The sequence below is a fragment of the Mus musculus genome, chromosome 14, assembly GCF_000001635.26.
Source record: "Mus musculus strain C57BL/6J chromosome 14, GRCm38.p6 C57BL/6J".
NCBI lineage: Eukaryota > Metazoa > Chordata > Mammalia > Rodentia > Muridae > Mus > Mus musculus.
The window spans coordinates 37,120,025-37,135,786 of NC_000080.6; the positions used below are offsets into that span (position 1 = coordinate 37,120,025).

Here is a 15,762-nt window from a genome sequence, read left to right on the forward strand (position 1 = left end):
TGTAATCAAGATTTAAGAAACCAGGTTTTCCCATTATCGTTTCAGAACCACTACCCAACTAAGTACATTTTATATAACTCATTTTATAGTCTTTATTGTTCCAGCAATGACGCTAGACACTGTAAAATACTACCATTAAAATAAAGCAACAGCCCACAGCAGGCAAACTGGCTCAGTGGGTAAAAGGTGCTTGCTACTCTGAGCTCAACAATCTGAGCTGAAAACTTGAGATCCATTGGTGGGAAGTTGTCCCCCAGGATACCATGACATGTGTGTACCCACAAATGTAAAAGAAGCCTCGATTTTATTAATTTCTACCCAACACCACTGTTGAAATCATACTTGTTTTATAACTATACAAAAATGAATGATTAAATGTTGGGTTTTAAACTGTTACTGAAAACAATAGGTCTTTTAAGTTTTCAATTTGACAGTGAAACTTTATGGAGACTAAAGACAGAAATTAGACACTTAGAGTTTTTTTTACTGCAGGGGAAAACAAAAACAAAAACCGAACAGCAACAGCTAAAATTCACACAATGCCCAGTCATGTCTGCATTCACTCCACAGGAGGATGTTGTCTCCATCTTACAGGTGAGGGAAGGTTAGGTCATTTGTCTAGGATCATATAAGAATCAGTCAAGATGCAAATGGAGGCCGGCCATCTAGTCACTGGTCTCCTGTCTTAGCAGACTGCAGGAATGCAGGCACAGGAAAAGCTCAAGCTGCTTTCGTATCCGAGACTCTGCTGAGATGGACTGGACGTATCAGGGAGAAAAAAGTACAGCAATAGCCACTTAGCTGAAACTTTTATTTCAGAAATTAGCATTCAGTGTACTTTAAAGTGATTAAAAGAATTACTTATGGATTACTGTAATAAATACTTCTCAAAAATAGTTATTTTGTAAATACATACAGACTTCAATGAAGAACCCCTCACCACAAACAAGTGATCTGTATTAAAATCTTATGTCACAAGGAAGCTGAGCACCTCCCCATTCCAGTTTTCATTCAAATACTTCCCAAGGTCAACTAAGTTTGCTTTGTTCATGCTTAAGCTGAGAGGGAACGGAGGAAGCCAACAGTTTTAGAAGAAAAACCAATCCTAATCTTAGCATAAGCCACAAAGAGGCTTTTCTGACAGCTGTCAAAGCTGTGATGAGAAAGCAAGCATGCTTTCAATTAGACACTGAGAAAAATATCAAAATAAAACAAAACCAAAAACCAAAACCTAAATCCTGTCCAACTGCATATACACCACACATCTGACAGCAAAGGAGTCTTGAGCTTTGGAGTAGTACATCATACCGAGCATAGCGGGTAGTGTTTGTTGTTGTTTGTTTGCTTGTATTAGAGACAGGTCCTTGTCTGGCTTGGAACTCACTTTGTAGACCTGGCTGGCCTTGAATTTAGAGATCTGCTTGCCTCTGCCTCCCAGATGATGGGACTAAAGGTGTGCGCCACCACCAACCTGCTTGTTCTAAAGACTTCATAGTAAAACACAGACATAATTCCAGCAGAGATTCTCTGTATGGTTAACACTCTGGACTGTCCTGACAATGAGCAGTCAACCTCAAGGACATTAAGAGCACAGAAGAAACATCCGTGTCTTTGTTAACCCCACATTTGGTGGTCCCTTGTTCCACATCTCTGATGTCTTTCACTGGCTCACCACAATCAGTGTTGTCCTGGGCATTCAAACTGACTGCAGGTGCCTTTTATCTCTCTGACCTCTATACAAAAACTTGTCACTCATGATGCCACTGAAATATTCTGCAGGCTTCCACAATATGAAGACACGCAAATTTGCTAAATTTTACTTATCCAATACATAAAACAATACTTGAAATCTTCTAAAATATATTTGTTCACACATTCATCAAAGCAGTTTTAAAGTATGAAAGCATAAGAGATGAAAATATATTTGGAAGACATCTATTGCATTTATTTTCTAAAAGAAAAGGCATGCCTGAAGGGTCGCATTACTGCACATTTTAAACATGGTGACAGGCTATCTTCTAAACCTCAAGGAATTCTGCTGATGCAAACTGTAATGACTATCTGCTCCTATTAAACAAGCAAGACATCAGTGAGCGGAGACATCACAAGCGGTTACTTCATTTCTTTCTGTTGCTTCCAGTTGCTAGCATAGTTGCAACTCGCATAAATATATTTAATGTATCCATGTAGATTGTCAACATCCTAGAAAAAATATTACAGATAGATATGATTCTAATAATAATGACAATATAGTTATATAGTTATATAGTTCAATATAAAGGAAAAACACTCGTTATTCCTATTGTTAGTTATTAAATGGAAATTAAAAATACAATGTTTAAGGTTAGTTAAAGTCCTAAACTAGATAACATTCAGACTTCCTTCTTGTAGAACCAATCACCTTTTAGATATGGACACAATTTTTAAAGGACTATCTGTTCTCTGACATCCTGCTGTGACTATCAAACCTGGGTGTCAGACAATGGAATAACCAAAAAAGTTCAAAGAAACACACCTTTAAAAAACTTGCAAACACAGTCTGGCATTTTCAAGTAGGATAAATATACCCACTTTACCCCCTTTAAGAAAGCTGCTACAAAACTACAAGTGTTATATTAACATTTAAAAAAGCGATTACATTATTTTTAGGTAAAGGAAAACGTTACTAAAAATGTGAGAGACACTCTGAAACTCTAGGCAGAATCCAAGAAAAAAGAAAGAACACTATTTTATATTATTGAATGTCAACACGAGTTGAGTCCGTCTAAAACACGCACAAGGAGAAGTGTCTTCAGGGCTGTTTTCCTTCCTTACACATTCCAGTTAATTATGTGCATTCCAACAGGTCGGACACGTAACTGACCCCTAAATGCTCTAGTCAGCTGCATTGTACTCAGTTTTCTACTGTCTACTCCAACAGAAGTAGCAAGATTTGACCTGCTGGAGGGACACCCAGTACTAGTCCTATTTGCTTATTTGGAAGTATGGTATTCAAAGATATAATTACAATGTAATTTGGAATGACATTATACTAGAATATGTCTGGTGGCCTTATTAAAAGACAGATATACAACATAGGGAGTGTCAGGAGCCATAATGGGACAAGCTAATAACTAGCAGGTGATCATCCTGAAGTGGCCTGCCTTGGATTATATAACCTGCAACTGGTGAGCTCTCATTAAGCAAGGCTGTGAGGGACTCATTTCAGGAAAGATTCCTGCTATCAATATGCTTTTCCTGTTATTATTACACACATATAACTGTCACTTAGTAGCACATCCCTTTGGAGCAGGTCTCTGCAGATCCACAGAGATGTGCTGTCTTGTAGTGATGCTATAGAGACAAATAGATGACTTAAATCTTAATGATGATCCTATAAGAATTCCTAAAATTCTATCTGTGATTATTAAGCTTTTTTATAATGGGACTTCTATTAGGTCCTTTTCTGATAGTCAAAGCTGCAATGAGAACTCTGCCAGTCTCTCAAGTGTCACCAGTTAGCTGCTCTTAGATGGTAACCAGACTTTCTCATACTCAGAGCACATTCCAAGAGGTTGTAAAACAATTAACCAAAGGTCATACAAAGGGAAATAATGGTTTATTATAGATGCTAGGACAGAAGATAAAATATTGACTGGGTTTATCTATGCCAAACTTCTCTTAACTTAGTTATAGTTTTAAACCTTTGGTGAATCTGTGGAGCTGAGACAAGTGATGAATCACTCCTAATGGATACGCATGTAAATATTCTCTGCTGTAAACTTCTATTTCAATTTATGATTTGATTTTCTGTGTGAATTTTGATGAACATTTTAACACGTGATCATGTATTCTGAATGATGTTTAAGAGCTGAGGACAAAGAGAAGAGTCAGAGCTGAGGGGCTGGGGTGAGAGGAACGGAGGTGAGAAGAACTGAGCTGAGAGAGCAACTGAGCTGAGGAGTTTTTAGACAGAACACTTTTTAGATTAGAAGGAGAATGCAGAGTGGAGTAACTTAGAAATTATAGGTAACATAAAATACTAAGAGAGCAATGTGCAGAATGCAGAGAGAAAGAGAAAAAAGATGATGTTGCAGAGAGAAGCAGGCAGGCTTCTCCTTAACCATAAGGCAGGTTTAGTCTTACTAAAAAGAAACAAAGCTTGTTTTCTTACAAGCATGGGTTTGATTCATTTAGCATTAAAAAGGTAGAAGCCTTTTCTTTCTCTATGTAATAAAGATTGGAGCGCATTTTTCATCCAAAATGAGTGAGTTCTTTCTGCACCAGTGCTTGGTCTTTTGCTCCATGTGTCTGTGGCAGTATGTAATTGTGAGAATGAATACGTGTGTGTTTGTGTGTAATTGTGAGAATGCATGCAAGCTGGGCCCAACTGGGTTTGAATGAAAATGAATAAATGAGCATGAATGAAGCTGAATATGAATTTATGTGACATTATGCATATTTGTTTATGTAAAAGTTTTTCCTTCTGCGAGTGTTATTCTCTTCTCCTGGTTCAATAGAAGTTTATTGCTCCAAACTTCCCTCTAGCCTGACAAGCAAGAGGCATCTGGGCAATAGGGAAAAGGCTCTAGCAATTAATCCTTTACTTAATCTCTTGCTGTTTTAGGATGGGGTACTAAGTGCCTGAGACTGCAGTTTCTGGCCTCAGAGAAACACAGAAGGCAGGTCAGCTACAACAGCATAGTAACTTAGACTTAGATAAGTAAACTTTTTATTATATAGCAACCTTAAATTTCTTGTAAGACAAAGTCTTACCCCAGAAACTCGTAAGACAAAGTCTTACCCTCCGCCTACCCTCTTCCCCCTCTGCAGCCTCAAGAAGAACTGACAAGAAAGAAGAAACACCACATGCTGGGGCTGGACCCTGGCAAGGAAGAATGGCAGATGAAGGTCGAGGTGGCTATCTACTAGCCAAGGATCACCAGCACTCATAAGCAGCTGAGAGACAGAGGACAGATTCTCTCTCAGAGCCTTCAGAGCTCCCCATCCTGCCTAATACTCTAGCCTCAGAAACTGAAGAGAATAAATTCTAAGCCACCTGTCTTATGCTACTGTGTTATGGTGGTACCCTGTGAAACTAATACACACAATACAAAACACCATGGAACACAGTAGTAACAATAAGGATTACTTACGAATTGATGGGATCATACTTTTGAGCTCCATACATGGGTGTTATTTCTGCACGTTTGATTACTTTCTGAGTATCATACAGAAGGAACATGCTGAAAAGAACTAATCCACCATACATTGCCACTGAGTACAGAGTGGCACCAGCCACAGAGGTAGGGGGAAGAAACATAGACCCTGAAACAAGAAAAAAATTACATATATATATATATATACATACACACACACATATATATATTTTATAAAAAGGAATCTCCTGGGCTAGAGAGATGGCTCAGCGGTTAAAAGCACTGACTATTCTTCCAGACGTTCTGAGTTCAATTCCCAGCAACCATATGGTGGCTCACAACAATTTGTAATGGGAGCCGATGTCTTCTTCTGGTGTGCCTGAAGACAGTTACAGTGTGCTATTCTACATAAAATAAATAATCTTAAAAAAAAATTCTCCTACAACTGGATTTATAGTTTCCATTATTTAAGGCTACCTTTGTATTTCTTGACATTTGAGTAGGTACTTATACATTTTATGGGTAGTCATTTCTCCAATGGGTTACTTGTGAACATTAGAGCAATTTCCAAGTCAGCTTGATCATTTCCAAGTAATTTAATAAAAAGAATAGTTAACTATAAGCCAAGATTTTATGATGCATTGAAATAATCAAACCCCAATCAAATCTTTTAAATAGCTTTAAAAACTAAATCTTAATTCTTCAGAGTACCTGAACCCTTTAAGGCATAGCAGCTTACCCAGAGAAGACGCAAAGACAAGACCCAGGCCCACTCCCAGGGGTGCTCCCATGTTCAGAAACTTCTCACTAGGCGCACACATGGCCACAGTAGAGAGGCCTCCCACAATACCAGCGGTGTACCATGCGGCTCTCAGGAGAAGAGGCCCCCCTAAGATCGTCAGAGGAGCCACAACTGCACCCATCACACCTGGGGAGACAACAAAGTCTTATTGAATATCTACTAAATGATCATCAAGGAGAAGATCTCACTGTGAAGGTGATCCTTATGCTAAGCAATGTAAACACAACAAATTTTACATTTAGGTAGTTCTATATTACCATCTAAATTATACAATTAATATATATGACTATACAAACTCTCTACCACATCAATACTGGGTCACAATTCCAACAGTAGCCTGCATTTTTAGTAAGTTTGTAAAAGTTACTAAAGGCCACTATTTTGATCTTAGACCACTACTGGATTTCACAATTATTAAGACAGAACTCACACAAAGCAGACAGCTGAAGGTCAGACCTGCTGCTCAAAGGGAAGAACTGAAAGGGAAGTGTGTGGTGGAACTGAAATGTAGACAGGCAGACACTGAATTTGCCTCACCTAATAAGGAACACAGCTCTTTTCAACCTTTAAGAAGAAAGCTCAGTTGTCAGGATTTACAAAAATCTTCCTTACGGATTACAGGGTAGGCAGGCATAGTGGTACCTGTCTTTAATCACAGCACTAGGAAAGCAGAAGCAGGCGGATCTCTTTGAGTTGGAGGCCAGCCTGTTCTACATAGTGAGCTCCAGGACAGCCAGAGCTACATAGTGAGACCCTGTCTTGAAAAAACAAAACAGCAAAATATTACAGTGGCATATTATTTCCAATTACCAAACATCAACAAAATCTCCCCAACTGGACGATCCTACATTACAAAATTATTTCAACAGAGGAATAATGTAAAGTTGTTCCTTTAGTTTTCATGATGCCAGGAATCAGGCGATAAGTGTGTGCAGCAAGCCTAATAGCACTGAGCTACATACCCTGCACCTGTCTTTTGGGAGAGGGTCCAGTGTTACTAGGCTGTCTTTAATTTCCCTGACTCATCCTTGTAAGTAGCTATAACTAGAGGCCTATACTACCAGACCTGGCTCTTGTTTTAAGTTACTGCTGTAAAAGCATTTGTGCATAGAGTGTATGGAGAAATACATGTAATGCTGTGGAGGTCAGAGGACAGCGCTGTAGGGCTACTTCTCTTCTATCTTTATGTGGGGACCCCACCAGGGGTTGAACACAGGTCGCCAGGCTTGCACAGCAAATGCCTTTATCTGCTGAGCTACCTTGCTGGCATCTCAGCTCTTTTCTTATACATAGTTTATCTCACAGCATAACCTCAGAGCTATCTTCATACCAACCTTCAATACCAATACTTTTAAAGTGAAGGCCTGGCAATAATGTACCAGCAGTGACTGTATGAAATTGTGTTTTCCAAAAATGAGGTTTAGTAAGTCATTTAAAACTGAAGAGCCACTCAAAAAGGCCACTATTTAAAAGTCTGCTGTGTCAAGAGACTAACACAGGAAGGTAGGAAGATGCAGGGCAGTCTGGCATACCTCAAAAACTGAAAAGGAAAATAAGTCAGACAAATAACAGGAAAGTGAATAATATACAAGACAATTTAATAAGAATTTAACAGAACATACCAGAATGCAGCATCCAAGCCAGATGCTTTGGGCCTGGGCTCTGCTCATATGATATTGAGTGTACAAGCATTCCAGCTCCAATCATGGCTGCAAAGGTCGCACCAATTGTCTGGAAGACACACATAAGAGAAACAGATCCTTAAATGAGAGGACCACACATTCAAGTACAGCTAATCACTTTGAAGAATACTAAACTGAATCCCGTGAGTTTATCCAGCACAGTTTGGCTTCTGTTTCTAGATCCTTTCAGCATTGACTACATTAGCAAGAGCGCCCTCTACTGCCACAGACACATCATTTCCAACCTGACAGGAAAATAAAACAGCTGGGTTTTATGGAAGACAAAAACCAAAACAAACTGATGCTGAAAAACATAAAGGATTCTACCTCACTGTTTTCTAATGGAGAAACAATGACTAAAAACTGCTTCCCACACCGTTTGTTCATAGAAATTCCTAGTTGTATATCTCAATTGTATATTTTTCTTTCAAGATCCTAGTATTTTGCTTTTTATCTTTCTACATTCTACATTAGTGATACTGAATGGGTAGGATTAGAAAAATACTCCCAAACCTCACACTTCCTTAACTGTATCCACTGTGCTTCTAAGAAGTCACTGTGGGGCTAGAGAGATGGCTCAGTGCTTAAGAGTACTGAGAGAGTACTGAGAGAGTACGTCAGCCAGGAGGGCTCAGTGCCAGGTGGGAACTGAGAGATGTAGGGAGAACCTGGTGGTCTGGTCTATTTTGATATGTTAAATAGACACCTCAGCCATTTGTTCCAGGTTTGAGACCTAACATCTTGAAGTGCCATTAGGATGGGACAGATCTGTCACTATTGCGCAAAGAGCCTACCCGAAAAGCTCCTGCAATAAGTCATTCGGTCAGGTAGAAAGGAAGGGTATGAATGTGTCTCTGCGCATTTATGATATGTATATACAGTAATGGCTTGCATGTGGAGGTGAGAGCACAGCTTTATGAAAACTGGTTCTCTTCTTCCTGTTGTGGATTCTGAGATGAACACAAGACCTCAGGTTTGCATTTGGAGCTCAGTTAGAAATTTATCTGCTGACCTATCTCACTGCTCTGCCAGGATGTTTTTTGTTTGTTGGTTTGATTTATTTTTCTTTTGTTTGTTTTATGTTTATTTAGTTGGTTGGTTTTTGAGAACAAGGTCTTCTATCAACCCTCACTGTCAAAGAACTCAGTTTGTAGCAAGGCTGGCAGTAGTTTTCTTGAGTCAAGTTCCTGGATATCCTAGAACATAGTATGTAGATCACAAAGACCTTGAATTTAGAGATCCATCTGCCTTTGTCTTCCAACTCCTAGAATTAAAAGTGTGCCCCACAACGAATTCTCTTTTAAAAAAATATTATTTATTTATTTTTATTTATATGAGTACACTATAGCTGTCTTGAGACACATACCAGTAGAGTGTTTAGGATCTCATTACTAATGGTTGTGAGCCACCATGTGGTTGCTGGGAATAGAACTCAGGACCTTCAGAAGAGCAGTCAGTGCTCTTACCTCCTGAGCTATCTCCCCAGCACCCCATGATTCTTGTCTTAAGAGTTCAAGGCACAGGAAATATGATTCCAAACTCATAGTTCTGGGTTCCCAACTACAGGAAACAAGTGTTTGATTTCCATCTCGTGCCTTGCTCACAATCACTGCAGCACACATTAGACTGACTGTTCTGATCAGTCATTTTGACGCGCAGAGGCATGGCACAGCTGGTGCACCTGCTTATGAGTCTCTCTCTCACATTCGTTCTTAACACTCAACAGAACCACATTTTCCCCAGCCACCCCACTCTCTACAAGTGCTCTCTGTTTATGTACTTTGCCTCAGCTTGGAAATGAAAGATACCCTTTCTAACCACAACCTCTCACCCTTTAGACCTCACAAGCCTTGGCATTTCCCTCAAATGGACTATAAAGCACTTTTCCCATTCGGTCTGCCTAGCTCTTCTCCTTTGCTCAGCTGCTTGGTCAGCCTGGACTGACTCTGTCCTCTTTTGCAATCAAACATGTTAGCCAGCACCAACCCTGAAGAACCAAGTCTCCTCCACAGAACTGCCCTGATGCTCCAAGGCAGTTTTTCAAGCTGACTTTCTACTTCATTTTCAAATGTCTATTTCTTACTGCACATACTACACAGTGCACTCTGGATCTCCACCAGAGCAGCACAACCCGCATCTGAAATCATACAATGCTAGTTAGTGGTAAAGAGCTGGCCTAGAATGCTCACAGTCAGTCATCTATTGGATGGAACACAGGGCCCCCAATGGAGAAGCTAGAGAAAGCACCCAAGGAGCTGAAGGGGTCTGCAATCCTATAGGTGGAACAACAATATGAACTAGCCAGTACCCCCAGAGCTCGTGTCTCTAGCTGCATATGTAGCAGAAGATGGCCTAGTCGGCTATCCTTGGAAAGAGAGGCCCATTGGTCTTGCAAACTTTATATGCCTCAGTATGGGGGAACAGCAGGGCCAAGAAGTGGGAGTAGGTGGGTAGGGGAGCAGGGCAGGGGGAGGGTATAGGGGACTTTTGGGACAGCATTTGAAATGTAAATAAAGAAAATAATATAATAATAATGATAAAAGAGCTGGCCTAGAATGCACTGAGCTACATAGGTTCAGTTCTTGATAGAGGGAAGAAAAATATATTGCTAAATATATTATAAGAAAGGAAGAGGCCATTAAATGGAAGAACACTGCATCATTTTTAAGTACATGTTTCAATAGGATTATGAGTTGGAAACTGAACTTAGAGGGACTCTTCCTAATTAGCAGCAGATAGAAAACAACTTCTATTTTGTACCCACTTGCTGAAAAATAAAGTAAATGCAAAATCACCTTGCAGATCAGTGTGCAATTCCTGTCCCCAAAGCCCAAGCTTTCTGCACTGTTACAAGAAATTAATATAGTGCTGCTGAAATATACTAATGACCCTATTTAAGAAATCTTTTGATCTTCATACAAAAAAGCAACTAAAGCAACCAAACATCCAGGATCACCTTCCCCACAAAGACAGCAAGTAGCTAACTTACCACCCAAGAGCCTGTCATCATGAAGTTCATGAGAGCAGGTGTTCTGGCTACTGCCAAGGCAGACAAAGCTGTTAAACCAATACTTCCTGCTAAGTACATGTAAGTAGAATGAATTCTATCCTTTACATACTGAGGCCAAATTCTGCAAGAAATGTGACAAGGTTAGTTCACAGAAGTATGGGTATAATTTCTGATTAAATCATTCATTAGATACAAAAGGCTCTGGGATAAATCACTTTAATGGTTTCAACCTTATTTACGATGGCAATAGTAATTAATGGTGGTGGTAGTGGTGATGGTGATGATGGGCATCTCTATGTAGTCCTGCCTGGACTCTACCGCCCAAGTGCTGGGATTAAAGGCATGCATTACCATGCTCGTCTATGACGGAAATAAGTATGGACTTCTTAGAGCTGTTGAAGATTAAATGACATAAACCATACATTACATATAAAAACACATAAAACTAGGGGCTAGAGAGATGGCTCTGCAGTTAAGAGCCCTGGCTGCTCTTTCAGAGGTCCTGAGTTCAATTCCCAGCAACCACATGGCGGCTAATAACCATCTGTAATGGGATCAATGCCCTCTTCTGGCACATGGGTGTATATGAGATAGAGTACTCATAAAATAAAAATTAAAAAAAAAAAAAAAACCACATAAAAACCAAAACACATAAAAACCAATACATTTTCTTCTTGTCTGAATATATAACCTTGGTAAAAGATTCTTATTTAGGCTTAAATAAATCTATGACTAATGAACAAGAGACTGTATACATTCTTGCATATTTACAAATGAAAACCAGACAATGCATTCCAAAAGTGACTAGAGACGGAATGGGAAGGAAACAGGAGCGTTTATTTGAAGGAAAGGTTTTGGTTGTTTGGGAACACTTTACTTACACAGCCTTTTCGATAGCTCCAATCTCATTAGACATTCCCAAGCCATAGTAGCAGAGCGCTCCAAGACCAACAGCTGCTCCTCCAGCAACAAACCACCTTCCCATTTGATCGACTGCAAGCACAGCAAGAAACACAGGCTAGAATCAGCACAATTCAAGTAAATTAAAGTGCTGGGGTAATGAGTCAAAATAGTCAGGAGGGGAACAAATTATAACTATTTCTTCATGGTAGTCACCTTGGGGATACAGATAGTTCTCAACCTGAGCAGACCAGAAGGACACTTCCGAAACAAATGTACAACAGTCACTACAAAGAACAAAGGAGCAGTTTGATAAAGAGGTCCACACAACTGTTAAAGCACTTGGGAGACTCAGCAAAAGATCATGAGTTTCAGCCTGGCAACTGGATTTACACAGCAAGAACATATCTCGGATGAATAAATACTCAACAAACAGTAAAGAAAAGGAAAAATGCGAGAGAAATGGCATCAGTCATTCCATATTGTGCCTAAGGTATTAACCCAGGTGAAGCTTTATGTGACTCTAGAGAACCAACAAACAAAAACACTACTGTTTATGTACCAACAAAGGGGCAGATAGTCTTGCTTTAAAATATTGAAAATGAGCTGGGCAGTGGTGGCGCACGCCTTTAATCCCAGCACATGGGAGGCAGAGGCAGGAGGATTTCTGAGTTCGAGGCCAGCCTGGTCTACAGAGTGAGTTCCAGGACAGCCAGCGCTACACAGAGAAACCCTGGTCTCGGAATATAAATCAATCAATAAATAAATAAAAATAAAAATGAAAATGTATCAACTCTACTGAGGCAGGTGCTCATAAAGACCACACCTTACTCTCTTCAACTTAAATTTGTTCATTAAAAATGTTACTGGAAAATCTTGATTTCTTCTCTGTGGTCAAGACTTTTATCAAAAAGCAATGCTTTTCATGATACTGATAGGGTTCTCCTCAGTATATAATACAGTGACACTTCGAAAACTATTAAGTACAGTGCTTCTGTTTAAATAGTGTAGGCAAGATTAGCAACCTGGCAGTCTGGTTTCAGAATCTTCAAAGTTAAAATCCAAACTATGAATCAAAATGGCTTCATTAAGGTAATACCCTCCAAGGGGCTGCAGATATGGCTCTGTAGTTAAGAGCCCTTTGCAACTCTTTCAGTTCCGTTCCCAGCATTTACTTCAGATGGCATACAATCACCTATAACCCTAGTCCCAGGTGATTAGATACCTTCTTCTAGCCTCTGTTGGCCTCAGCACACACCTGGCACAGTCACACAGACATACACATGACTAAATAGAAATTGACATTCACAAACATGTGCTTGAATGAAGATTCTAAATAACTTGAAATAAACTCCCTAAACAGGCTCTACCATTTTAGATAATAGGATGATAATAAATTTGGTTTTTCTAAAACCAGTAAATCTTAATATAACCAGGAACCATGAAACCCAATGCAAAGCACCAATCTCTTTTGGGTTATTGGATCCCCAAAAACAGAAGTACGACTTTTCTTGCAGAAAATACATATATACATGTTTGAATGTATTTTCAGGAGGCTGTTTGTGGACTAAACACATGCACAGGCTTCACATTAAATACTTAACTTCCACCTACTTTTAAAGATTTTTTCCATTGATGGTTCCAAGGCTGCCTCTTTCAGTTCTTGTCCAGTTTTCCCACGGTGAGTCCTAATTCTTGTCTTGGTAGCATATTCCTGACATAGACAAAAAAAGACATATCACCCAGAGCTACAATAAAACATAGGATCTTTTTAAACTAATGTAGTATGGACATAAAAGTTATCTAATATATTAGATATGGGAAAGGTGCAGGACCCCTCTTAAAGCATTTGTGATAAGGAGGGACTGGAATGATGTGAAGTGGCAAGGACAAAGCTCACTGGAAACTTTACTGTCACTTTAGAAAAATCACTGTTACAGTAACTAACTAAAGAGTAAGCTACTCCCAAGCAGTGAAACTCACAGAACAGCCCACTAATCAACCACCATTACCACCAAATTCTAAAACAGAAAATCTGAATGGGGCGGAAATCCATACTGGAAAAGCATGCTTTACCCTGCTGGGTGTTACGAGCCATTGGTTCTTTGTGATGGAATTCTTCACAAGTGGAGAGGCCTTGGTGATGAAAGTGGGCTGGAAAACCCTGGAAGGTAGTGTCCGGAGACACACAAGCCTTGCAGCCAACATGGTGGGCGATACACCGGTTTACTAAGCAGATCTGAAATGCTAGTTAGAAAGGTAGAGGGGGGAAAAATTTAGTTAATTAAGAAGGAAACATAGTAGCCAAAATCAGAAGAAACTTAATTTAAATAGAAGAAAAAAATCAGAACAGTGGCCTCATTAATTTTTAATGCTGTATCCTTCCCTTGTTCCTTCTGACTCAACAAATCTAGTTTAGAATGGGCAGCCAATGATATAAATCCAAGTTTGACCAGATATATGTAATACAGAATCAATGTTATTATGTTGACACAATCACAGATTTTACAAACATAGCTTGGCCTGATATTTACTCCATCATTCAATGAGTAAAAGTAAAAGAATCTGTGTGACATTTCAGCACAAGAAAAACATCATCCAGAGAAAAGATAACTAAACCACTCGAGACTAAAAACCATGAACAAAAGCCAGGCATGCAAATGTCTACCAAGTAGGTCAGATGTTACTTCCCTTTAAGATACGACAGATACATTCAAATTAAATTATTCCACTACATAACATTCAATCAAAATAAACAAAATTGCCCTGCTAGGTTTCCCTGTTAAAACACCTTCTGGTATTCTTAATAGGGTAACCCCTGCCCCCAACATTCTAAAATTGAATTGTCTCAGTTCCAGTTAGACTATATCGATAAATAGTTAAGTACACGCCTTTCTGCGATGCTAAAGGCACATTTCTGGTCAATGAGTTGTGATGAATTTTAGGCAAGTGATTTGTATTTCCGCTTTCTCCCCATTTGTAAAATATTTAAATACAAGAAAACTTGGCCAAAATGGGACTTTGAAATCGCCCATGAATTACCCTAAAACTATAGGAATGTAAAGAAGTTTTAACTAGCACCTCCAAAGTTAAGAATTTCCGGAACTACGAAGTGCACACAGCTCTAGGCATCTGACCTTGCGGAAAAAACCCGGAGCCCTTTTGGTACTTTCATGCCATTACATCATCTCAACCTATGGCTTCAGCTTACTGACCCGAACAGAGCCTACCTAGTCTGCGTGGCCTTATGTCGTGGAACAGCCAAGAGGGTTATCTGCCATATATTTAAGTGCAGATTCTGGACGTCTGAAACCGGCTCCTGGGCTGGGTCTCTACGAACTAGTGGCGACCCTTCCTAACGCTTCCTTGAGCTTGAGTGTTCGGATGCGCCCGGTCCTCCCCTCTCACCGCTAGCCCGCTGCCTCCGCGTCCACGCACCACCCCCACGGCACCCGATCGCCGACAGCTAGGGCCCCCGCGCGGGTCCCCGAGCGGCTGACTCAGCATCCCTCTGCCCAGGGAGATGAAGAGCGAGGACGAGCCCGGCCTTCCCGCCCCGCCCGTAGCAGCCAGCCCAGATCCCGCTGTGCCGACGCCCGTCACAAGGACTGGAATTCTCAGGCCTCGCGAGGCAGTACCTCAGCTCCGGTCACCTCTACCACGGGGCTCCCTTCCGGGTCACCGAAACTCAGAGTGTGCGACCTCCCTCTGCCCGCTCCTCCGCAACCGCGCGACTCACAGCGTCACGCAATATCCGGACAAAAGGTAAATAGTACAAGCAGCCAATCGAGAGCAGGCTTCTAACGGAAGGGCGGGCGCAGTGGCGAAGGCGGGGCTTGGTTTGGAGACCGGACCAATGGAAGTTTGTGTTTCGAAAACGTCACAGTCAGCGTCCTTTCTGGGTCCGAGTAAGGAAGCCGACACTGGCAAACGCTTTGGGCATCTGCGTTGTGCGTTGTGCGCACTCGCTGCCAATAGGTGTGGGGGCGAAAAAGGGAGTTGGACTGGTTGGCAGCGCACTCCTTAAGTCCCACTTTTTGGGGAGGCAGGTAGATCGCTGTGAGCTCTAGGCCAGCTTAGAATTACTTTTGTTATTGGATTTAGGTTTAACAATGAATTTTCACATTTAAATTGGATTTTGTTCTATTTAAGAGTCATTCTTAAAACACGTTTTACGCCGAGAGTAATTAGTTTGGGTTAATCGTCTAGTCGCGTTGGCTGGCACGAAAT

The 15,762-nt window shown here is 40.5% G+C and overlaps 1 protein-coding gene across 3 annotated transcripts; it reads right to left on the minus strand.

Annotated features, from left to right (window-relative positions):
- Positions 1-419: 419 nt before the first annotated feature.
- Positions 420-15,298, minus strand: Ghitm (growth hormone inducible transmembrane protein). 3 transcript variants are annotated; one of them, NM_078478.5, is made up of 9 exons: positions 15,171-15,298; positions 13,609-13,779; positions 13,147-13,246; positions 11,514-11,625; positions 10,612-10,753; positions 7,563-7,671; positions 5,878-6,066; positions 5,136-5,307; positions 420-2,202 (listed from the first exon to the last, which is right to left on the minus strand). In NM_078478.5, exons 2-9 carry the CDS (start codon positions 13,738-13,740, stop codon positions 2,118-2,120), a joined length of 1,041 nt encoding a protein of 346 aa, NP_510963.1. In that variant the 5' UTR covers positions 13,741-13,779; positions 15,171-15,298; the 3' UTR covers positions 420-2,117. The 3 variants fall into 3 exon arrangements, with proteins under 3 accessions (NP_510963.1, NP_001346831.1, NP_001186051.1); NM_001359902.1 differs by having other exon boundaries at positions 14,763-15,230; NM_001199122.1 differs by lacking the exon at positions 15,171-15,298 and adding an exon at positions 14,941-15,115.
- Positions 15,299-15,762: the final 464 nt, after the last annotated feature.

Bases quoted from the DNA above. Each gene is read 5' to 3' on its own strand.
- Ghitm (NM_078478.5), bottom strand. From the start codon at position 13,740: ATGTTGGCTGCAAGGCTTGTGTGTCTCCGGACACTACCTTCCAGGGTT. The intron at 13,247-13,608 runs GTAAAGCATGCT...TGTCTATGTCAG, and splicing joins GGCTCGTAACACCCAGCAGG to GAATATGCTACCAAGACAAG. The intron at 6,067-7,562 runs GTATGTTCTGTT...TTGTCTCCCCAG, and splicing joins GGCTTGGATGCTGCATTCTG to GTGTGATGGGTGCAGTTGTG.